General features: G+C 37.5%; 4 protein-coding genes across 4 annotated transcripts; all 4 read left to right on the plus strand.

Moving 5' to 3' along the window:
• The first annotated feature begins 6,761 nt into the window (after window positions 1-6,761).
• On the plus strand, window positions 6,762-7,664 carry LOC108836659 (uncharacterized). The gene has a single exon (XM_018609789.2). The coding sequence runs from the start codon at window positions 6,762-6,764 to the stop codon at window positions 7,662-7,664; it is 903 nt and encodes a 300-aa protein (XP_018465291.2).
• Window positions 7,665-9,820: 2,156 nt separating this feature from the next.
• LOC108806429 (berberine bridge enzyme-like 16) lies at window positions 9,821-11,763 on the plus strand. Its single transcript, XM_018578547.2, has one exon. The coding sequence runs from the start codon at window positions 9,937-9,939 to the stop codon at window positions 11,563-11,565; it is 1,629 nt and encodes a 542-aa protein (XP_018434049.2). The 5' UTR covers window positions 9,821-9,936; the 3' UTR covers window positions 11,566-11,763.
• Window positions 11,764-16,208: 4,445 nt separating this feature from the next.
• Window positions 16,209-17,522, plus strand: LOC108838091 (transcription factor bHLH53-like). Its single transcript, XM_056988537.1, has 3 exons — window positions 16,209-16,267; window positions 16,437-17,155; window positions 17,238-17,522. The coding sequence occupies exons 2-3, from the start codon at window positions 16,463-16,465 to the stop codon at window positions 17,439-17,441; spliced, it is 897 nt and encodes a 298-aa protein (XP_056844517.1). The 5' UTR covers window positions 16,209-16,267; window positions 16,437-16,462; the 3' UTR covers window positions 17,442-17,522.
• Window positions 17,523-19,736: 2,214 nt separating this feature from the next.
• LOC108810441 (endoglucanase 25-like) lies at window positions 19,737-22,276 on the plus strand. Its single transcript, XM_056987930.1, has 6 exons — window positions 19,737-20,035; window positions 20,138-20,495; window positions 20,823-21,261; window positions 21,357-21,492; window positions 21,594-21,766; window positions 21,864-22,276. Exons 1-6 carry the CDS (start codon window positions 19,738-19,740, stop codon window positions 22,257-22,259), a joined length of 1,800 nt encoding a protein of 599 aa, XP_056843910.1. The 5' UTR covers window position 19,737; the 3' UTR covers window positions 22,260-22,276.
• Window positions 22,277-22,841: the final 565 nt, after the last annotated feature.

The following is a 22,841-nucleotide window of genomic DNA, read 5'->3' on the forward strand; positions in this document are numbered from 1 at the left end:
AAGAGAGGTTCTAATCCAAAATCCTCATCTTCAGCGATACGTGGAGTAAGTATAGCTCTGGGGAAGTTGCCTCTCAGTGGTTCAACTGAAGCATTTTGCAATGGTGGAGGGGTATTTGGGTTGCTGTCAGTATCATCTCGGAGTATGAGGCGAGTCTGGCGGACCTGTTGTGCTTGAGAGCTTGCTAGAATAGAGGCAGCAGTAGCCTCCATCAAGCCTAATTCATCAGAACGTATGACCCTCTGTCTTCTTGCTGCAGCCTCAACTGGGTCAGCACAGTTCTGGTACTGCCTCGTAACCTCCTGGAGTTCCTCCATGATTTCCTCTGCAGTTTTAGGCCTATCAATTTGAGTCTCCTTTTGTGGTTGTACAGGTACCGTTGGCTCCCTTGCTCGTTGGTTAAGTTCGTGTCGTTCAGATCCCGCTTCAATCCCTTCAGCAGGTATCTTTGGTCTCCATTGTCCTTCACTCCTACGAGGAAAGAGGTCCTTTCCTCTCTGTGACGGTCTACCACTTTGTTCCCTTGACTTAGTGTATGGCGGCGACATGTTGAAGCGAATTGCGTTCTGTGGAGTAGGTTCTCTTCTTTGCTGAGCTGGGGGAGCTAGGTCTTTTGCAGAGATCTCAGGAGGTGGTGGATTTCTTGTTTGCTTCGTACTCACCCTCTCCCCGAAGGCGTTGCCGTGGCGATCAAGTCTTTCTTTGAACGCCGGGAAGGGAGCTTCTATTCTTCCATCATTCTCAACCACACGAGAAGTTGCAGGACGGGGACGGGGAGGGCTCTGTTTAGCTCCAGTGAGCTCTTTTGGAAGATTCTTCTGGTGAGTCCTGGAGGGGGAGTATGAGGTCCTTTTCCTCCTAGGTTCGACATACTCCTTTGTTGCTCTTGTAAAGGATGCAGTAGTCTTATCGGGCTCTTCTTCCAGGATCTGGGGGCATTCTCTGCTGGAGTGGAACAGCGAGAAACAGGAAGAGCAGTGCATTTCGAGCTTCTCATACTCGAGGGTAATGAGACTTTCTTCACCACTGTCAAATTCCACTATCGCCTCTTTTACTAATGGCTTCATTCCATCAATGAGAACTCTAACTCTTGCTGTTGTTCTTGTGAGTTCATGGTTGATGAACATTCCTAGATCCTGACCCACTCTAGTGACCATGTCATCATGCCAGAAGTGAAGGGGAAGTCCCTTAATTCTGATCCAGAAAGGAATCATCGAGGGGAAGGAAGCCGAGATGACTGGTTCCCATCTTTGGAGAAAGATCATCCAGTAGGCGAAGTGGTAAGGGCTATTATCTAGAACCCTTTTCAAGTCATCTTCTCTCTCAAAACGAAACTGAAAGCAGTTGTTTCCAAGGTCAGAGCCCTCTGCTCTTCCTCTCAAGTTCCATTTGCGGGGGAGTGCTGGAATCAGAGCCCAAATCTTTTGTTCTCTTGGATTTGTTATCCTTCCTATGAGGGTAAGCGCATTGTCTCTTATTAATGCTGAGTTGTCCAGGCTTGGAGCTTTGATTCTCTTCACCGGATTTCCTCGAGTCTCGCTTACTTGCTTTTTTCCTTTTTCAGCCTCGGTAAATCTTGTCGTCATGGTAACTATCGAGAGATATGTTTGCGCTGGAGGAGTAAGATCAGGTCGACTCCGAGCACTAGATAAACTCGATACTGCAGACGGCAAAAGCTTGAGGATAGGTAAACGTTGGAGCGGGATCGAAAGGAGGCGTAAAGAGAGCTTGCAGAAACAGGAATTGGAGCACAGACGTCTGTATCTTCGTAGATCTGGTGAGTTGGGGGAGTTTGAATGCGAAAATGTTGCTTGGAGGATGCTTCTTAGGGTAAAGGAATAGGGCTTCCAAAAGATGCCCAAGAGAGACCGATGTATTCTTGCCTTTCTTGGTAATCAAGTGAGAGGTCACTTTCTTCTATTACCCGCTGGATAACATCCGTTGCCTTGCCTCGATTGCTGTGTCTGGGAGAGAAATCTCACCGAGACGCTTCTACGAGATTTAAACACTCATAAATTTTGTTAAAAGATATATTTTACTTCACTTTTATTTCTTTGCTAAACCTCTATCCCTAGTTCAAAAAAAGAATCTTACTAGAAGTTTATCTAGCATTTATCTATCCCTACTTTTATTTTGAATACTTGAAAGATAAGGATTTTCTTGGAGTTTATATATTCCTTAACCATATAGCCAAATAAATATGTCACGAACCATATAAGAAAGAACGAAATGAATTGTTAGAACTAGAAATAATAAGTATGACCAGGGTCGTTGCATTTACTTTTACTTCATTAAGACTTTTGTAAATATTATATAACCACTTAAATTGCCATACTGAAATGTTTGTGCCATTACTAAAAGATTTTAAACTATATATATATATCAGTTTTTAATTCAGTGCTATAGCTATATATCAGTTTTTAATTTAATAAACCTACATCAATTTCAATTTTTTTTCCAGATCATCTCATGTTTTTTTTTTTGAACATATTTTCAGATCATCTCATGTTTAAAGTAAAAAAGTAAAAAATATATCTTTTTTTGAAATATTTAACTATATCCGTTTTAGATTCATTATTAACAATTATATATTTCTTTCAGATTGATTAATTGTATAAAAACTAAGTTTTACTTTTTTCCAAAAAAAGAAGTTTTACTTTTGTTTATCATCCAAGTAATTCGCTGACCAAATAGCCAAATAAAATGATCGCTGAAAAGTTACTATAATTGAAGTTTGGCTAATCTGAAAATCTACATGTGCATGGTTTTATCCACGATAATTCTGAAAATTACTAATTGTTTTAGTGCTACAAAGAACTTTGTAGTGGTGTAAAATGTGATTGGGTTCAACTTCTATCTTCGTTGGATCAAAATCACTATATGTGTGTAGCCAATATTATTTCGATACATATAAGTTGCAATCTGGGATTTTGTTTGTTGAAAGAACGTTGCGATAAGGTGATGTGATTAACGATGATATTGTGAGATGTGTAGCTTAAAAGCAACAAAGTGACATTGTCCAAAGATTATGTAATAACCATATGTGTCTAAAACTTGCTTCAAAGTCTCAATTTGTATCTGCTTATATAACTTAAATATAAATAAACAAAACTTGCTTCTATTATTTTGTACAACTTATCAAACAGCTCGATCAAGAGTTGAATTGGCGCACACATATAGTACGAATATCTTTGACCCCGGCGTTTAATTTAGGGGTTTGAAGTCTACACAAGCTTCGGTCTCACAAATGGCCACATCATTGTAAATTCACATATGGCTCCATATGTAACTAAACCTTTGTAAACCTACACAAGAGTAGATTTCTCACATATCTTTTGACAAAAATTTATCTGTCTGACTGGTCAATTTTGGCCTCCTTACTTACCATATCAAAGTGCATCTAAATTAAATTATTATTTTTTTGTAAATTAGTTTAGTTTTGTAAACTAAACTAATCTAAATTAAATTACAATCAAAACATATTTCTAGCTAAGAAATTCCGAAAAGAGATTGGCAACAAAGTATATCAATGTAGCATTCACATAACAAATGTAGTTCCGACGACTCGGTCAAGGTCATTCCACCTTAGCCTACTACAGATTCTGTATAGTTTTATAGGGATTTGATTTTGACGATATTGTCAAAAGATTACATTTGCAGTACATTTAAACAGAAGTTATGTAAAAGATAATACTTGTTATGGTGTTAAATGGGCCTGACCAAACCAATAAGCCTTAAAAAATTTGGTCCGTCGAAACCCTAGGTTTGTTTTATGGTCTAACCCATCAGTGTGCACGTCATTGTGTGTGCAATGATAAGATAAGAAGGCTGACACTGAAGACAAATAGAAACGGCATCCTCTATGGTCAGATCTCAGATTCGTTTATCCAAGACGTATCTGTCTCATTCAATTTGGCATCCTCTTCGACATCAAGAATTTAATATATATTTAGGTGTTGATTATATGTGTTAGCCAATCAAGTACATGGGAGAAAATTATTTAAAAAATACTGACGTTCATTATGATATACCTAATACCTAGTTGGGGTAACTGGTAATCAAAGAAAGAACACATGAGCAAGATGAATATATAGTTTTATGTGAGAAAGTCTCGAATGAAATATAGTTTGAGTGCAATGAGCTCTAGAGCATGATTAATTTAGTTTAAAAGTCGGTTTTTGGTTTTTGTAGTTAAAAGTTAAAGAATTCTTATATTCTGCTAAGAAATTCACCATAAGAACTTCCTATTAATCATGTTCTAAATAGTTTGAGATATACACTTGGGTGATATTTATTGAGTGATTGTACCAAATTAATTTCTGACTTCTATAGAAGTTTTTAGTATCAGAAAGTGTGTCACATTTTTTTTTTTTTGAAACTGATTTCATAGTGTGTCACATTTTGCCTCTAACTAGTTTTGAAAAATCTGCTTGAGAATTATTGAGTGATTGCAAGAGATTTGTAAATTTTAAAGAAAAGCTTCCACATCAGGCTATATTTTTCAAATCTCCGCCGAGTAATCGGTAACTCCGGCGAGTTTTAAAACAAGGACCGTAGGGATAACTAACGTAGCAATCATTTGTTAACCAATCACCCTAATAGGCTGCGTAAAACTACACTATCATAAATAAATCAACCGAATTAAACAAATATTAAAAATAATGCGATGCAAAAACGACATACGTGTATTGAGTTGGACCGACCGCTCTTCTCATTAGCATATTAGTTATTGAATATTATATTATTGTTCTCTGGTCAAAACGATATCAAATAAAAACCAAAATTGCGAAAAAATCTATGGAAATACAAAACATTATATAAAGACGGAGAAAATCTCATAATTGAAGAACAACCACTTATTTTTTATTTCGAGTGGTAAAGCAAGTAAAACGACAAAACTGAAAAGATAGTTGTTGGTTTGATTGATCATTGTCCTTTTATATTAGTTTTATTATAGAATTACTATTGCTAAAATTTCAAAAGATATTCCACCCAAAAAGTATAATATAATAATAGTAAATGAAATAAAATGTGCAGTTCTTTTTTGTCAAAAAATTGTGCAGTTAATTTTGTTTGAGTCCTCCAACTAACGCCTAACGAGTTCTTGAACAGAAATCTTAATATATGCGTGGTTATATTTTATCAATAACTTTAAATAAGTTTCACAGAAACTAATTTGTACTCACTGGATCATTTTTCCTGTTCGAAGAATAGCATATCTTTTCATTTACCGGTGGATTCACTGGAACCATCATTATTATCCTTTGCCTCTTTTAAAGAGTATTTTCGCTCTAATTTTATATACAAAGGTGTTTATCCATATCTATAATCATTTTACTATTTTGCGGAACAGTTTGTTTGGGATTTGAAGATGCAGTAGAATTCGTTTCGATGAGTTTTCGAAGTGCAGATAAGATGTCAATGTTACAACTTACAACTTAAGGTGACTATTTCTATCATTGAAGCACCGTCTAAGTTTATTGTCATCTTTTTCTTTTGAAGACCTATCATTTTTATCTTGTATTATTGTAGTTTATCTTTTCAATTAAAAAGGATGGACAATTCCCTCTATCATTTATAATTAAGAAGTTTGAAATTTATTAAAAAGTTGTGTCCAAAAAAGGTTAAATATGTTAAAAATATCAATATATATTGAGAGTGAGCATCAATCGAAATGTTTTTAGTGTTCTTTTCAGGTTTTATATGTTAAGGTGGGTGAACAAATAAATAACGGACAAAAACAAAGAACAACTATCACTCAACCAAATTTAAATTTAGATAGGGTATTCAAGTAAATTAGTTTTTCATTTACAGTTCAGTTTCAGTACATGTTAAATGTTGACCAAATGGTAAAACCATCATAAAGAAGTCATATTTTAACACGTTTTGAACATAATATTTTTGCATTTTGCATAATTATTTTACGTCATGAAATAACATGCTCTAACTAAATTAATAGCATGTCCCGTATACATCTATATTTATTGATGCATGTCATTTCTATTAAAAAGATTCATGTCATTTATTAGAACCAATCAACGCACAAACTGGAAGTAAGTGAATACAGTCAGTTCTAACAAGATTTTGGTGAGACAACCCTGATGGAAAACGAAAGATTGCTTGGGTTGCTTGGGATAAGATGACTAAGCCTAAAGCAGGAGGGGGTCTGGGAATCAGGGACGTACAGATCTTTAATCAAGCACTACTTGCTAAACAAGCATGGAGGATACTCACAAAACCAGACTGTCTACTGGCTCGCGTTCTGCTAGGAAAATATTGTCATTCTATCTCTTTTATGGAAGCGCAAGTACCAGCAGTTAGCTCACACGGGTGGAGAAGTATCCTACACGGCAGAGATCTACTTATAGGCAACTTGGGAAAGGCTATCGGTAATGGAGAAACTACGAGAGTGTGGAAGGACGTATGGATCTCTCTAGACAACCAAATGAAACCGTTTGGACCTATACTAGAGGCAGATATCGATCTCACAGTATCGGACCTCCTAACAACAGATATGAATTGGAATCAGAGCAAGATCGAAGCAATCTTACCTCATCTGACTAATGAAATCCAACTGCTTCAACCGAGTATTGCCAAAGCAGAGGACTCTATCATCTGGCAACCTCTTCCTTCTGGAGTATATACGACTCGATCAGGATACTTCTCCAAAGCAATGCAGACAGCTACAAGACCAACATCGATCACCTACGGGGACCTTTGACTGGGTCAAAGATGTCTGGTCGACAGCTTGTTCACCAAAGATGAAGCTTTTTGTCTGGTCCATCATACAGAAAGCTCTGCCACTAGGAGAAAACCTACAACAAAGAGGATTACTATCAGGAGCTCGATGTAAGAGATGCAACGAGGTTGAAACCGCTATACATACCTTCTTTAGATGTCCTTTTGCGCAGGAGGTTTGGAAGAGGGTCCCTCTGAACTGTGTAGTTCACCTAGCTACACTTGAGAGTTTCACAGATGTTGTTGTGGCACTGAAGAGAACATTCTGTCTACCGCCAACGGGGATAACAGGAACGATACTCCCATGGATCTGCTGGGTAATCTGGATCGCACGGAACCAACTGGTCTTCGAGAACAAACCTACATCACCAGCAGAAGCCGCAACAAAAGGATTACGCTTGGCAAGGGAATGGTCATCAGCACAGAGCTCGATTGAAGTAATCAAAACGCCAAAGCCAAGAGGAACTCACTCAAGGAGGCGAATGCAACTAACTGTAGAGGACCCCTTACTCATGACTTGTAGATCGGACGCGGCTTGGGATGTAAGAACAAAGAGGGCCGGCTTAGCTTGGATCCTCACCGATTCGAAAGGCTCGTGTATCACCCAAGAAACGGTAACACAAGACAAGATCAACTCTCCACTGATTGCAGAAGCGTTAGCTCTCCGATCGGCTCTCCTCTCCGCAGGGAATCTAGGGTTCCCAAAGCTCCGGTGTTTCTCTGACAATGAAACGCTCATTCGAGCTATCAACGGCGACATGCATGTCAAGGAAATCTTCGGTATCGTCATGGATATCAAGCAACTCTCCTCTGCTTTCATCGTCATCTCTTTCTCTCACTTTTTTCGATCTCAGAATGTTGAGACTGATGGGCTAGCCAAACAGTCACTGTCTTCTTCTTTGTATTTGGACCCTTTTGTGGGCTAACTTCTGGGCCTGAGGCCTTTCTTCTAATTTAATTAAAAGTATGTGTTTCACAAAAAAAAAAAAAGATAAAATCCGTGGAGCTTTTGGTTTCGTATAAATGTTAAAATGTATATTAGCTTGATTGCTTTTTCTCACGTTTTTTTTTGTCTTACATCGTCAAAAATTAAGTAGGATCATAGGAGGTGACAGTGTGTCTTCCAAGGAAGTTAGCCAACGCGTTGGCCGATCATGACACATTGCTAGGTTTGATCTTCTAGTTAATAATAAAAAAAAATGTTTTGGTGACAAAAAAAAAATGTTTTTTTCGTAGAAAATAATCAAAAGGTTGTCCAAGACAGTATAGGAAATAACCTAGGATCTAATCAGAATCATCTTTGAAAAATCCACTTTTTATAGATCTCTATATTATTTCATTTCCCTCTACATTTTTTTTATCGTTAGAGCCCCTTTACTTTAATAAAGGGCTTTATATTCTAGTATAGATACTAGTACTACAATTCCAAATTACTAAACTAAGGGTCATAATATATAATCATTCATAATATATAATCATTTAGGCGCGTGCGAATTCAAAATACCAAACCAAAAAAATATCATAAGGTATTTCAGCTTTGAACAAAGCAAAAGTTTGATCTAAACCTTATCAATTTGTGTAATACAATATTACAAAACATTAATTCTCAATGAAATTCAAATATGTGGCTAAAAAGTTTGATATGTCTTGTAGTAAACCGGAAAGAGGAACATTACCATCATCGCCACCCTTGCTTCAAGGATCCCAAGGATAAGTTTCAGCTTATTACTTTAGAGATTAGCTTTTACTGCTTGTTCTTGCTGAAACAATTCCTAGACTATCTAACAATTGTATGATTTAAAACTACAGCGAAGTATTAATCTATAGTTTTACTATTCTAGTCTACTAAATTAAGTTAGAATTCATATTCTCATTTTCTGTATCAAATGCACTCATGTCAACATTTTTTTAAACATGATTTAAATTTAACGGTCCTCTAAAAAATAGATGGAGGTTTATTTTTCAGTTCAAAAAAAAAATTAAAGCTCCGATTGTAATCGACTTTCACTTCAGACTTTCGTTTCAGGCTTCCGCTTTAGGATTATGGCTGTATAGATTTTGGCTTTACAAACTTTGACTGTTAGTTTAGGTGTATATATAAAGAATATTATTAGTTTGAAATACAGAATATCTGAATATTACTTTGATATTTATTTTCATGATTTTTAAATTATATTAGTAATGAAAGAAATATATATATATATATATATATATATATGACATTGAAGATAATGCAATATGGATTTTAAAAGAACAAGAATAGAAAAAAATTAGTCACTAAAAATATTTATAGTAAAATTAATATATAATTGTATAAAAGTGTATAGTTATAATTGTGCGATAAAGAAAGTTAATAGTTTATGAATAAAAGAAAAAAAAATAAAATTTCGACCAAAAAGAAAAAATAAAATTTTGTTGCAGAAGTCACATTTAAGTCGCAGAGAATACAACATGAAACAGGAGAGAAAAATCTAAAATGACTTTAGCCACTTAAAAATAACAAATGTTGTGAGAAGCCTTATTGATAAATTTAGACTTTAAATGCTTTGTAGTTCTCTAAAGCCATAAAAGCCCTAACGCCAATCGGATAAAGCCACCGATATATTAGGTGATTACCATTTTAGTCAAAATACTTCACGTTGTACTTCTTTTTTTTGCTTAAACTTGACGATATACTTGAAATACAAATAAATTTAGATTTCACTTCGTAAAGTCAGAAAGAAATACCGTCACTTGTATTTCTTTTATCGCTGTCTTCACGAGGATCATAAACATACTCGCCGATAAAAAATGGACCTGTGTTCAAGATATAAAGTGGACTGTTTATCCAAATGCCATATTATTTACTTACATATAACAACACGTGTGTATAATCCTTCTTACGTAGTTCTTCTGCATTTGATATATAGCCTTGGATTCACTTATCGACCAACCGTATAACAACACGTGTGTATAATCCTTCTTACGTAGTTCTTCTGCATTTGATATATAGCCTTGGATTCACTTATCGACCAACCGTATAACAACACGTGTGTGTAATCCTTCTTAGGTAGTTCTTCTGCATTTGATAGCCTTGGATTCACACGCAACAACTATTAAAGATTCCCAAAAAAAGAAAGAAAAAACATACTGTAGTCTATAAATACACACAAATATCACACTATATTCAAAACACAAATCACAAAGCAAAAACAAAAAATGAAGATCTTGTCACGACCAACGTTCATTTCCATACTCTATGTTATCTATCTTATCACAATCCCACCAGTCTCCTCATCATCACCGGCATTAACCGTGCCACAACATTTCCTCCAATGTCTCGACACTCAGCCGGCCGACCACGGCAGTCCTAACTCCGCAACCGCCGTGATTCCCACAAACTCATCCTTCTCCGCAAACCTAATGAGCGCCGTCAGAAACCTCCGTTTCGCCTCTGCCTCCAACAGAAAACCCGAAGCCATCGTCGCCGCCGTCACCGAGACCCACATCAGAGCCACAATCTCCTGCTGCAAACTCCTCAACCTCGAGCTCAGAGTCCGTAGCGGCGGCCACGACTACGAAGGCTTCTCCTACACCTCTCCCGTCCCGTTCGTGATCCTAGACATGTACAACTTCCACAAGATCGACATCAACATAGCCGACGAGACCGCGTGGGTCCAAGCCGGAGCCTCGCTCGGGGAGGTTTACTACAACATTGCGAGAAAAAGCAACGTCCACGCGTTTCCCGCCGGAGTGTGTCCCAAAGTCGGCGCCGGGGGGCATTTCAGCGGAGGAGGGTTCGGGAACCTCATGAGGAAGTACGGTTTGTCGATAGACCATATCATCGACGCGCAGATAATGGACGCGAACGGGAAAGTCTACCGGGACAGACGTTCGATGGGAGAAGACGTGTTTTGGGCGATACGCGGTGGAGGCGGTGGGAGCTACGGTGTGATTCTTGCGTGGAAGCTTAAGCTCGTTAGGGTTCCGGAGAGAGTCACCGTTTTTAAACTCGAGAGGACGGTGAGAGAAGGAGCCGTTGACTTGGTTCACAAGTGGCAGGAAGTGGCTCCGGTTATCGATAGAGATTTATTTATCCGGTTAGAGATTAAACCGATAAACCAGAAAACGTCTAAAGGGAAGACTATCAAAGTCTCCTTCATAGGGATGTTTCTCGGTACGCCGGAGAGACTCTTAAACATAACGAAAAAGAGCTTTCCGGAGCTACACTTGACGACGTCGGATTGCATGGTGAAGAAGTGGATAGACACGGTGGTCTTCTGGGCGAACTACCCTGAAAAGGCACCGATAGAGATTCTCCTCAAGAGGATCTCAGCGAACGAGTACTACTGGAAACGTACTTCAGACTTTGTTCAAACTCCTATCTCAAAGGAGGGTCTGGCGAAGATCTTCCAGACGATGATCGACCACTCGCCGCTCCCGCGGCGAGTTTGGATGCAGTGGAACCCGTGGGGAGGGAGAATGGGTGAGATTCCCTCTGACGCGACGGCGTTTGTTCACAGAGGAGGTAACTTGTTCATGATAGAGCATTTCATGAACTGGTATAGACCTGGAGATGAGCTTGAGGAGAAGTTCTTGGCGATAGCGAGAAGCTTTAAAGAAGCGATGGCTCCTTATGTTTCAAAGAACCCAAGAGAGGCTTTCTTTAATTACAGAGACGTTGATATTGGTATCACGGTGCCGGGATATAATGCGACGTACGAAGGAGCTAAGGTTTACGGGGAGAAGTATTTCAAAGGGAATTATTTGAGGTTGGTTAAGATTAAAGCCCGGTTCGACCGGACTAACTTTTTCCGGTCTCAGCAAGGGATTCCGGTTCTTGCTTAGTTCCGGATTTGGGACTGGGGGAATATCATAAGAAATAAAAGATGAAATTGGGACTGGATTTGTGTTATTTCCGTGGTCAACGTGTGTTGTTAAACTGTGATTTATTTTAGTCTCTAGGATAAGTCATCGTTGTAACTTCAGTCTATAATAAATGGAATGTGAACAAAACTTAGCTTCACCCCCTAAGGTGAACCTCTACATTCACCCACCAATAGGAATGAGTTAATTGAGATTTGATATCTCTTAAAAAAGGAAACCAAGTAATAAGAATTTAATGAAATAAAATTATGTTTTTAGATAAATAAAATTAGTAGCAATTATCAAAAAAAATATTTTTAATATTGATAAATCCGTCAGAAAATACTAAACCCTAAACCCTAAATTTTAAACCTTAAACCTTAAATTCTAAATACTAAACCCTAAACCCTAGGGAAAAGCATGAACCCTTGGGCAAATCCTATACCCTAACCTTTAAATTTAAACCAAACCTTAAATCATAAACTAAATCCTAATCCCTAAACCCTAAATTATAACCCCTAATACTAAACCCTAAATCCTAAATTCCAAAATGGTTTATGATTTAGGATTAAGGGTTTATGATTTAATATTTGTCAAAGAGTTTAGGGTTTAGGGGTTCGTGTTTAGAATTTAGGGTTTATATTATTGTTTATGATTAAGGGTTTAGGGTTTAGGTTTTAAGATTAACGATTTAGGATATAGGATTTGTCCAAGGGTTCAGGCTTTCCCCAAGGGTTTAGGGTTTAGTATTTAGAATTTAGGATTTAGGGTTTAGGGTTTAGTATTTTCTGACGGATTTATCAATATTAAAAAATATTTTTTTTTTATTATTGCTACAATTTTTTATTTATCTAAAAACATAATTTTATTTCATTAAATTCTTATTACTTGGTTTCCCTTTTTAAGAGATATCAAATCTTAATTAACTAATTCCTATTGGTGGGTGAATGTAGAGATTCACCTTAGGGGGTGAAGCTAAGTTTTGTTCTTTTTGTTTTAATATGCGAATCTCCAATGTTGAGTATAAACGACAGCGGGGGAAAACGCCAATGAAATGAGAACCATTTCATTTCAACATGTGTAAAAATTCTAATGATTAGAAAGTTTTGGAGTTAGTTAGTACATCCCCAAGACCATAGCAAGGTATATGGTTCCGTTCCGTCTTAAGTGTCACTTCATTGGACTATATTTTTTTGGAAAGTTTTCTAATTAAGCTAGCAACACCGGTGGTGTTTGGTGTAAACTTGTGGTTGTCTAATTTATATAGTTTTATAACTTTGAAGGAAACTGTATTGGTACGTATTGGAGATTAGCTTTATTTAAAAAAGGTGTGATTTAGATATTGTCCCCTAAGTTTTGACCAATCACTTAGTGTCGTGTCTAATATATTAAACATATTTTCTAGTTCCATGTAGATGAGCTCACACAAATCATTTTGCTGGGATAGTGGGATCTTTGACACTTGGTAATGTGATCACGGTTCGTCGTACCTAGCCGCCAAAGTACGTTTGTACATCTCGTCGGGTCCCGATCCCAATCTTTACAGTCCCCGACCAGTTTCCATGGGTAAAAAATATATTAAACTGAACATCAAATAGTATCGAAAGACAATCACACAATTGTGTCTCAAGGCATCTGCCTAACCCTTCTTGTGTGCATATGATTCACTATCCAACAGACGCATCCACATCCACGATTTGCCCATATCAACATGCACATATTTTATTTTCTTCCTCTGGTTTCAATATTCTATATGGTTTCCTACTATTTAAGAAATATAGTCCTACTATTTAAGAAATATAGTGATTTGCCCAAAAAAAAGAAAGATAGTGATTTTAATGTCGAAGAATCTTAAAAACCGATGTCTTAGTACTTCCACAGTTTCACGTAACTCGTCTTAATTATTTGCTGAACGAATTTACTCATCAACCGATGGATCTACATCAACTATTTCCCCACAACATGCATGCACGTTTGTTTTTTTTTTTTGATAATCGATAATTCTGGAGTTCCCCATTTCGTAGGTCATTCCCCAGGGCTCAGTCAGGCAGCGGTCCACTTCATCCGAGAGAGTATTACCTGGGCTGAGGACAAGGCCCAACACCCAGTACCGCTAGTGACACGGAAAAATAGTTTCCCCGCCTCGCGTCGAACCCGGGAATATGACAATTGGCTCCCAAAACTCTTACCAAGTGAGCTATCTCATCCGGTCATGCATGCACGTTTGTTACAAATAAATAACATGCATGCATCGATTCACGGTTCGTAATTGTAATAATAAATGGTTATTTGAATCTCAAGAGAAATTAACTAACTATGTTTAGTCTCTAATATTTTTAGGGATAAAATCCAGAGTCCACTTAAAGCGTGCCTTTATCTTATATTAACAAAGTCGTTGGTCCCACTGCAAAGAAGAGTGGTTAATCACTTAATCTTCGTAAAAGGTCACAGTGAAACCACATGATAATTGAATATAGACATTTTGGACAAGACACGGGTTGGGTTGGGTCCAATAAATGTAATGGGGCCTAGATTTCATCAACAGTTTTGTTCTATGATACCGACAGCTCCCAACTGGTCCGTCCGGCTTTGTGATATGGTTAGTTACAATTTATAGACCAATAAATTACACGTGGGGAAATGCAAGATTTTCTCACAACAGTTTGGCGCAAACTCTATTCAGAACAAACTAATTGAAACGAAATAGAGCTAGCAGATTTTATATTCTAACAACCAAAAAATGAATCAGTAATTTCTTTGGGCATCATTAATCAGCCATTTATGATTAAATTAATCAAACTTCAGCTCCATCACGGTGGTCGGTGGAGGTTTCTTACTATATAGAAGGCACTCGATATTTAGCAAGTAAGAGTGTAACTCATATGACAAGGAAGAGTACTTTGAAAGTTGACACATCGAGTGGCCCATCTTTTAATTTTATGCATCCATCATATCTCATCACCGTCGTAAGAGTGTAAGTTGTGTAACTCATATGACAAGGAATAGTACTTTGTAAGTTGACACATCGAGTGGCCTATCTTTTAATTTTATGCATCCAACTCATCACCGTGCCATCATTGTTTTAAGAGATACAACTAAAATTATTAGTTTTGATTTTATTTGATAATCATAGAAAGATATCAATGAACAAAAATATGTAACTAATAAGAGAAATTCCTAAACTAAAAGGCTAAAAGCTTTTGAATTAATAACAAACTTGTGACGTTGGCGCAAACTGCTACAAGCCTCTATCATCTAAGTAGATATCTCTTTTTATTTTCTTCAACTTTGGCGATCCTTCTATATATAACATATTTTTATTAACCTTAAGAACTCCGTATTGGTTCATTCCTCAGGTTTACGCATTAAAGATGGAGCCGACTTCGACAATGAATAGCGATAATTAATAGAAGCCATGTGGATCAACATGTGAGGGTTGAATGTTGGCATAGGTATGTGTAAGTTTGTTGCATTTCACGTATTTAGATCTGCTTCAGTCCAAGTTATAGGGAGTTTCAAATTCTTTTTCTGGGTCTTGACAATATGGTGAGAAGGGTCAATGCATCGGTAGGAAAAGGAGATTATTATGCGGGATTTTGAATAGAAGCTTTATTAGATTTTGGATGATGAGGCTAAACATGAAACATTTTCAACAACGTAAAACTCAAAGTACTGTCAACCACAACAAAAACAACCATGAAAATAAAAACATAGCTCCACCAAGGATTATAGAAAGGAGATTGGGGATATTAGTGTTCATCATGTTTTTCATAAAAGGGTTCATCCTTTGGTACTTTTTATTTTTGATATTTTCTGGTAATGGGCTTTACAAAGAATTAATCAATGAGCTTTGACTCCATTTTAACGGCCCAGTTATCTCATTTCAAGCCCATGCAACTTGGAGGATAGAAAACTTGGCGGCAAAGTAAGGACGGAGGCAGTGGAACCACGAAACCTGCTTTACCCGCCAAAGTCGCCGTCTTTTACCAAGTCCACAATTGAAAAACAAACAAACAAACAAATAATTATGGAATATTTTTTGTTTTACTATGGAACATTTATTTATTCAGGAAAATGAAGGATGAAAAATTAAACGAGATGATACGGTTATTGAGTGACGAGTAACCGTAAGCAGAGTAAAAATAAATTGGTTATTATTCCAAATTATATAATTGATAGACATTAACTATAAATGGCCGCCAAAAATAACTTAAAAGTGTCTATTATTCCTATACAATTTGGTTCCAAACCATATTTGCATACTAAAAATAACATGTACGCTGCCAAAATTATTGTACGATATGCTGTTTCTGTATTTCTATGAAATTATTATATTCAAATGTCCATTTTCTACATTTGTATTGGTACGACAATTTTCAAACCAAAACGAATTAATGCGTCAATCAGTGTTTTTCCTTGTTGAATTTTGGCAATGCTTCTAAATTAAAAATAATACTTACTAAAATAAATGAATAATTATGCCCTTATAATTAGGAAGGTCGTTACAGAAAAAAATCTAAAACCAAGAGTAACCTCTCCTTTCTTTCCGCTCTAAAACCCTAAACCCTTTTCTTTCTCATATATATGCCTACGAGACAGTTAACTAGTAAGTAACTTACAACGTTGAAGTCTACTTGAATTAGAAACAAAAGACACGATATTATCCTCTATAACCAATCGGCAGGTCTTTGATTCTGTCAGATATCCTCTCTTGTCTTTTATTTTTATGTCTAGTTTATTTTTATAGATATAGTATATTAGCTCGTTACTAGTTACTACAGCTTAATAATCATCTTTTAAACTATTGTAACTACTTCCTGTTCCTGATAGCTTCACCTTCTTCTTTTCTTCAGGTTTCATCATCTTTGCACTGTCGTCAATGGATTGTTTAAGCCACTTCTTTGATTGGGATCAACCTATCCAGCTCCAGGATTGCTTTATTCCCGACGTGGATACAACTAACCCCGAAACCGACAGTTTCTTCTTCCAATCTCAACCTCAACTGCAATACCATCAGCCATTGTTTCAAGAAGAAGCTCCTTCGCAGACTCTATTAGAGCTCACTGACTTGGACTATCTCTGCGACCAGTTTCTTCCTCCCCAAGAAACCTGTCTTCCTTACCCTAAAACTGAAATCTTCAACGAAACACACGACCTAGATTCATTCCTCCCCACGCCAAAACTGGTTAACTCAAGCTACCAGTGCCACACTCGCAACCATTTCTCAAGCCCTAGCCCTAATTTCTTTAACTATTACGACCAACTTGATTTAGCTCCAGAAGCTTCCATCTTCCCGAATTTTCAAGTTCCGGATTTCCCCTTGGAGTTCAAGGTAGGCCGAGGAGATGAAGACCGCAGCAGTCACGGCACCAAGAAACCATCGCTTTCATCTCAGAGCATAGCGGCTCGAGAGAGAAGAAGAAGAATTACGGACAAGACTCACGAGCTCACGAAACTCATCCCAGGTGGTCAGAAACTTAACACTGCCGAGATGTTCGAAGCTGCAGCTAAGTATGTCAAGTTCTTACAAAGCCAAGTTGGGATTCTCCAAATGATGCAGAACACAACGAAGGTAATAACAGCCTTCAAAACAACATTACGAATTATTTGGAACTATAATCATGTTTTCTCACTAGCTATTTGTTAATTTTTAGACGCATATCTCTGATGCTGAAATAGAAACTCGAGTTTTACTTGGATCACAAGCAATCCAGGAGAAACTATCAACGGATGAAGTATGTCTGGTTCCGTGTGGAATGGTTCGAGATCTAGCAAGTGAAGAATCCATTTGGAGAAATCCAATGATTTCTGGAAAGATCAACAAGTTCCTATCTGCTGATATGTCTAACAACTTCTAATGTCTCAGTGCCCAAATTGTGTCTGTCCTTGCTTAATATTGCGTTGTTATTTATGATTTGTGTTGTTTCGTTAGTGGCTAATGGTCATGGTTAATCTCCCATTAACTAGGAACTAATACTTGTTTGTATTAGTCTTATGTATTAGCTTAGCGTCTAATTGTCCATGTATTAGCTATCGTGTGACATTTTTTTGGTTAATGTATGTCGCATGTTGGAACTATTACATTCACAAAATAACAAATGTTGGGGCTTTACTTGCTTTTTGTTGTGGTGGGCCTTGCAAATTTAAAGCACGGAACAATCGGATTAAACCAACTCTCCGATCCGCGATCGAAAGGGGCCGTTGAGTGATTAATGCCTAGGTTTTTGGGGTTTTCCAGTTCAGTAGTATATATTCTTTTTAATTTTTTGGGTCAAAGTATTATTTTTAATTGATCATGGTTTTAGTTACTGTAAAAAGAAATGAAAAATCAAATTGGAATTTCATGAGTTTCAATTTACTAGTAGTACTTTCTTTACATGTGTTGACTAGAACTTTGAAAAAAACAGCCCTAAGATACATAAAACACATAAACTTATGAAAACAATCAATTTGATGTGCATATATATACAATGGATGAATTTATCGTTAATGTCCCTTAAAAAATCATTGTCTTGTGAATAAAAATATGGTTGGGTTGTAAGAGGTGACTTCGATTTTAGTTTTTGTTTACAGTATTTAAAATCATTAATCATTCTTTATATCTATCTATATATATAACAGCAAACCACATTTTTGTTTTCAATGATGTCAGCTTTTTTATAGGAAAATAAAAATGTAATCGAACAGTGGAAATTGCTTTGCATATGCAATCTAAATTATCTAATGGTCAATATTTAGTTTCAGTTATATGTATGACGTCATCAATTACTAATCTGAACGATGTGTCTTAACATTTTCATTTCTCAACAATAGCTTCTCAAAAGACACAACCCTTCAAAAGAAAATTTCTAAACAAATTTGTATATTGTTTCTTTATCGGTTTCCTTTCTCATTGTTCTTACTCCCATTCTTTTTAATCATGTCCTTCCATTTTCGTCATGGAAACAAGTGATCAAAACGCGCCCTAGTAATAATAATATGAAGCTATAAAAAAACTATATATTACTTATGGCGTTTGATACCAAAATGTAATATCTTTTGATCAATAATTGTTTAGACTTCGTTGTGGGGCATCTTCTACTTATATGTCAAGCATATTCATATTATAAAAAAAAATCTTATTGACTCATTAGTTAACTGTTTAGTCCCTAGCTTGGTTGTAACATGGGTCCATTGTACTTAATTTGGTAAGAACTTTTTGAAGTGCTCACGACGTTTGGTTACTATATATATCACAACACTAGCTGGACAAATTACTAAATTGATCTGGGTCCACATATAAGTAGACAGAGCCAATCGTTGATCGCCGTGTGTCAATATACTCTGAAGCAAAGAGTAAGGTAGAAACCACAGTGTCCATTTTGGTTCTGTGACGTTTCTCATATTGTCACTTGTCTTTTGTTGGTAAAACTTAACATTGCCTTGTGAATCTTCTCGGCTAGGGGAGCTTGCTTGCTCACGGTTCTGAACCGGTGTTGGAGTCTTCAGCTTGTCTCGGTCTCCTCTCTCTTTCTCTCTCTCTCTCTCCCCGGTTCGTTTTGGTCCGTTGAGTGGGTATCACGGATGTTGCGTTGGGTGAGAGCCATCGGGCTCTGTTCTTGACAGATCTGGTACGGGTTTCTTCGTAGTAGGAGTGCGTGGAGCTCAAGGTCTTCGGAGTTGTCAGCCAGGGCCTCCTTGTTTCAGTGGCGGCTCGTGTAGATCCGGCAGAGTTTCAGCGGAGGTTTGTCTCTCTGTCCACTCTTGAGTCAGAGTTGTGCTCTATCTTCTTGTTACAGGTTTGGTGGTAGTGTGGCGTGCCTTTCGGCTTCCAAATAAGGGTTTTTTTCTTTAGGTTTTTCTTTAGTTTTGCTCTTTAGTCTTCTTGTCTGGGTTATTGTATTATTACTTTGTTTAAGATCATAGTCTTCTATTTAGATTAGATTAATTTCTGCTACTTTGTTTCCGTGTAATCAATCTTCGGTTATATGAAAAATTGACTATGTTTCTTTGTTTAACAAGTTTACCGCAAAACCTATGAGTTTCTTGTTTCACACGAGAACTCTTTGATTTTGACAATCGTAGACCTCTCGAGATATCTTTTAAAACAATTTAGTGTGTTTCAATCTTCTGAGCTCTTTCTATGTTCCCCCTTTGTCTGCTAGGCCTGAAAAGATGACAAGGGAGATCGAAATGCAGGAGATGGATTGGGCGGCTTTTCCGAAGCCCTCGGAAGAGATGCAAAGCAGGTGGCTCTTGCAGCCCTCTACAATGCTCAAGAAGAAGACAAATGCAAGGAAAAAAGCTTATGCATGGTCTCTCGTCGTACTGACTGGCGTGCTAGCGGTTCTTGGGTTTTCCATGATGATGATCAGAGCTCTCACGCATCGCCACCACCACCAACAACAACAGACACCTGAAATCTACAGCAGTGCGCTTCACGCTGGACTTAAGTTCTTCAACAGGCGCGCCAGCGTTGTAAGTCAAACCAAAACAATCTAGTTTATTTATTAATTTTTAGTCTCATACTATAACCTAACAAACAATACCTGCGTTGCTCTGTTGTAATGATCAGCTGGGCACTTGCCCGACGGAAACAACGTTACGTGGAGAGGGGATTCTTGTGTCCAAGACGGGAAGTATCCGGGGAGCACCTACAGAAACTTGTCTGGAGGTTATTACGATGGTGGTGACGCAATAAAATCAAACTTCAAAATGTCTTTTGCGATGACCATGTTGAGCTGGAGTGTCATTGAATATCATTCCAAGTATGAAGCAGTTGGAGAACTCAGCCACGTTGAAGGGCTTATCAAATGGGGAACAGACTACTTCCTAAACACTTTCGACTCTAGTGCTGATATTGTCAATGAAATGGTGTTACAGGAAAAAAAAAGATTCTTACTCCTTCCGGGACAACCTTTGCATATAGTTACGTGTTTCAACATTCTAAGATTTTTTTTTGAACTTTGGCTTTTGTTGGATAAGCTTGAAATAACTTGTGATGCAAGTTACCTAATCCTATTGTGATATGTTTATCTATAAGGAAAAGGAAATATCTAATTGTGTTAGTCCTAGTGAGTTTAGGATTTATACAGTAGTAAATAAGGAGATACCAATGTTGTGGTATATAACTTTGTGAGCTTTAGTTTTGAGTGATTTTCTAAAGCAATAAGAGTTGAGTTCTTATTAATCTTGTGTGAAGATTACTTACGTGTGTGTTTGATACAATAGCTTTTAAATATTCTATGATCTTTGACAAGTTTTTTTCCCTTTTCCTTTAAACAGGTCGGAGATGAAGGAACTGAGAGCTACTGTTGGATGAGGCCTGAGGACACTGATTACAAAAGACATTTACATGTCTGTTTCGGTGACTGTCCCAATCTTGCTGCAGAAATGGCGGCTGCACTGGCTTCAGCATCCATCGTTTTCAGTGAAAACGTAGCATATTCCCAAAAGCTTATTCAAGGTGCCAAGATTCTATATAAGTATGCAGAGTCATCTATGAAAGGCATTAGTAGTAACACAGACTCAAGCTCTTCCTGGGACGAGCTTTTATGGAGTGGGACTTGGCTCTATTATGCTACTGGGGATGTAAGTTACCTTGATAGGGTAACAACTCTTGCACTGGACGATCGTTCTGACTCTTTTTCGAGTGACCCTGGCGTGTTCAGTTGGAACACAAAGCTAGCCGGAGCTCAGGTAAATGTACTCTACAACACTTTCTTAGTTAGCTCTGTTTTTCCCCCAACTGATGTTTACTCTTTCTGCATATTATTATTATTATCAACTGTTAGCTGCTGTTGACACGGCTGAGGCTATTTTTGAGCCCTGGATATCCATCTGAAGAAGTTTTGAGAAAATTTCATGATCAAATCGGCATTGTAATGTGCTCTTACTTACCTTCTTTCAACAAGTTCAATAGAACCAAAGGTAAATAAATAAATACTTGTCTGCGATTTTTGCCTTTTATATTCTATATTTCTCCCTCGAGAGTATGTATACCCTTTCTTTGATATATCATTATCTATTAGGAGGTCTGATCCAGTTAAACCATGCAGGTCCACAGCCCCTGCAATATGCTGCAAATGCGGCTTTCCTAGCGGCGCTATACAGCGATTATCTAGATGCTTCTGATACTCGTGGATGGACATGTGGGCCTAATTTCTACTTTGCTTATGTACTACGCGACTTCTCTCGATCACAAGTAAGCATCCCTCCAACGAACAAAACAGAGTAAATGCTCTTTGTCTGAACCAAGTCTTTTGTTTATCTCTTTTTTTTTTTTTTTTGGTTTCATACAGATTGACTACATTCTCGGTAAAAACCCACGGAACATTAGCTACGTCGTGGGTTTTGGGGAGCGATACCCTAAACGGGTACAGCATAGAGGAGCTTCAATTCCAAAAGACCGGAAAGAGAGTTGCGAAGGAGGATGGAAATGGAGAGAAAGCTCAAAGGAAAACCCAAATGTGGTTGAAGGAGCAATGGTCGCTGGACCCGACGGACATGATGGGTTTCGTGATGATCGTACGAACCCAAACTATACAGAGCCGACCCTGACCGGAAATGCGGTTCTCGTTGCCGCTCTCGTTGCCTTATCAGGAGACAAAAACATGTTTGAAAAGAACCGTATTTTCTATGCAGTTCCTCCATTGTTCCCCGACGCTCCTCCTCCTCCAGCACCTTGGACCCCATAGGGAATGTTTTGTCTACCTTACGCTCTCAGTTATCTTTGAATCTATGTATTATCGTCTGGTTAGCATGTACTAGTACTTGAAGAACTACAATGATCTATGATTTTGAATTGTTAAGCATCCATCAAAAAGATCTCACTTTGGATAGTCTTGGTAGACAATGAAAAAGAAATACATACTCTTTGATTCGAACAAAACCAATCAACATTGTCAAGTGACAGAACTGACGAAAGCACAACATAATTGTTAGGATCTTAACTTCGAATCACACATAGCCATGTTGATTCTTCACAGTTTAAACACAAACTTAAAGTAACTTTGACACCAAGATTTAACGAGTTCCCCTCCGCAAGGGTACATCTCGTGTGGGAACCTCCTCCCACAAACATCCACTATCTTATCAAAGGTTTACACAAGGCACTAACCGGCGTTTTCTTTGTGTTTTCAGGTACAAGACTTAAAGAGAAACAATAACAAAGACAATGAGAAGAACACTAAAGGTGGAGACTCGAACTCCCACTTTCTATGGAGATCATCTTCTTCTCTCTTTGATATTATCTTGTTCTCTCTACTCTCTGAAGACTC

Source organism: Raphanus sativus, chromosome 6 (genome assembly GCF_000801105.2).
Source record: "Raphanus sativus cultivar WK10039 chromosome 6, ASM80110v3, whole genome shotgun sequence".
In the NCBI taxonomy this organism is placed as follows: Eukaryota; Viridiplantae; Streptophyta; class Magnoliopsida; order Brassicales; family Brassicaceae; genus Raphanus; species Raphanus sativus.

Excerpts from the sequence above, each read along its gene's own strand:
- LOC108838091 (XM_056988537.1), top strand. The coding sequence starts at position 16,463 with ATGGATTGTTTAAGCCACTTCTTTGATTGGGATCAACCTATCCAGCTC. Across the intron at positions 17,156-17,237 it reads TGATGCAGAACACAACGAAG|ACGCATATCTCTGATGCTGA; the intron begins GTAATAACAGCC and ends GTTAATTTTTAG.
- LOC108836659 (XM_018609789.2), top strand. The coding sequence starts at position 6,762 with ATGAAGCTTTTTGTCTGGTCCATCATACAGAAAGCTCTGCCACTAGGA.
- LOC108810441 (XM_056987930.1), top strand. The coding sequence starts at position 19,738 with ATGACAAGGGAGATCGAAATGCAGGAGATGGATTGGGCGGCTTTTCCG. Across the intron at positions 20,036-20,137 it reads GTTCTTCAACAGGCGCGCCA|CTGGGCACTTGCCCGACGGA; the intron begins GCGTTGTAAGTC and ends TGTAATGATCAG. Across the intron at positions 21,262-21,356 it reads CAAAGCTAGCCGGAGCTCAG|CTGCTGTTGACACGGCTGAG; the intron begins GTAAATGTACTC and ends ATCAACTGTTAG.
- LOC108806429 (XM_018578547.2), top strand. The coding sequence starts at position 9,937 with ATGAAGATCTTGTCACGACCAACGTTCATTTCCATACTCTATGTTATC.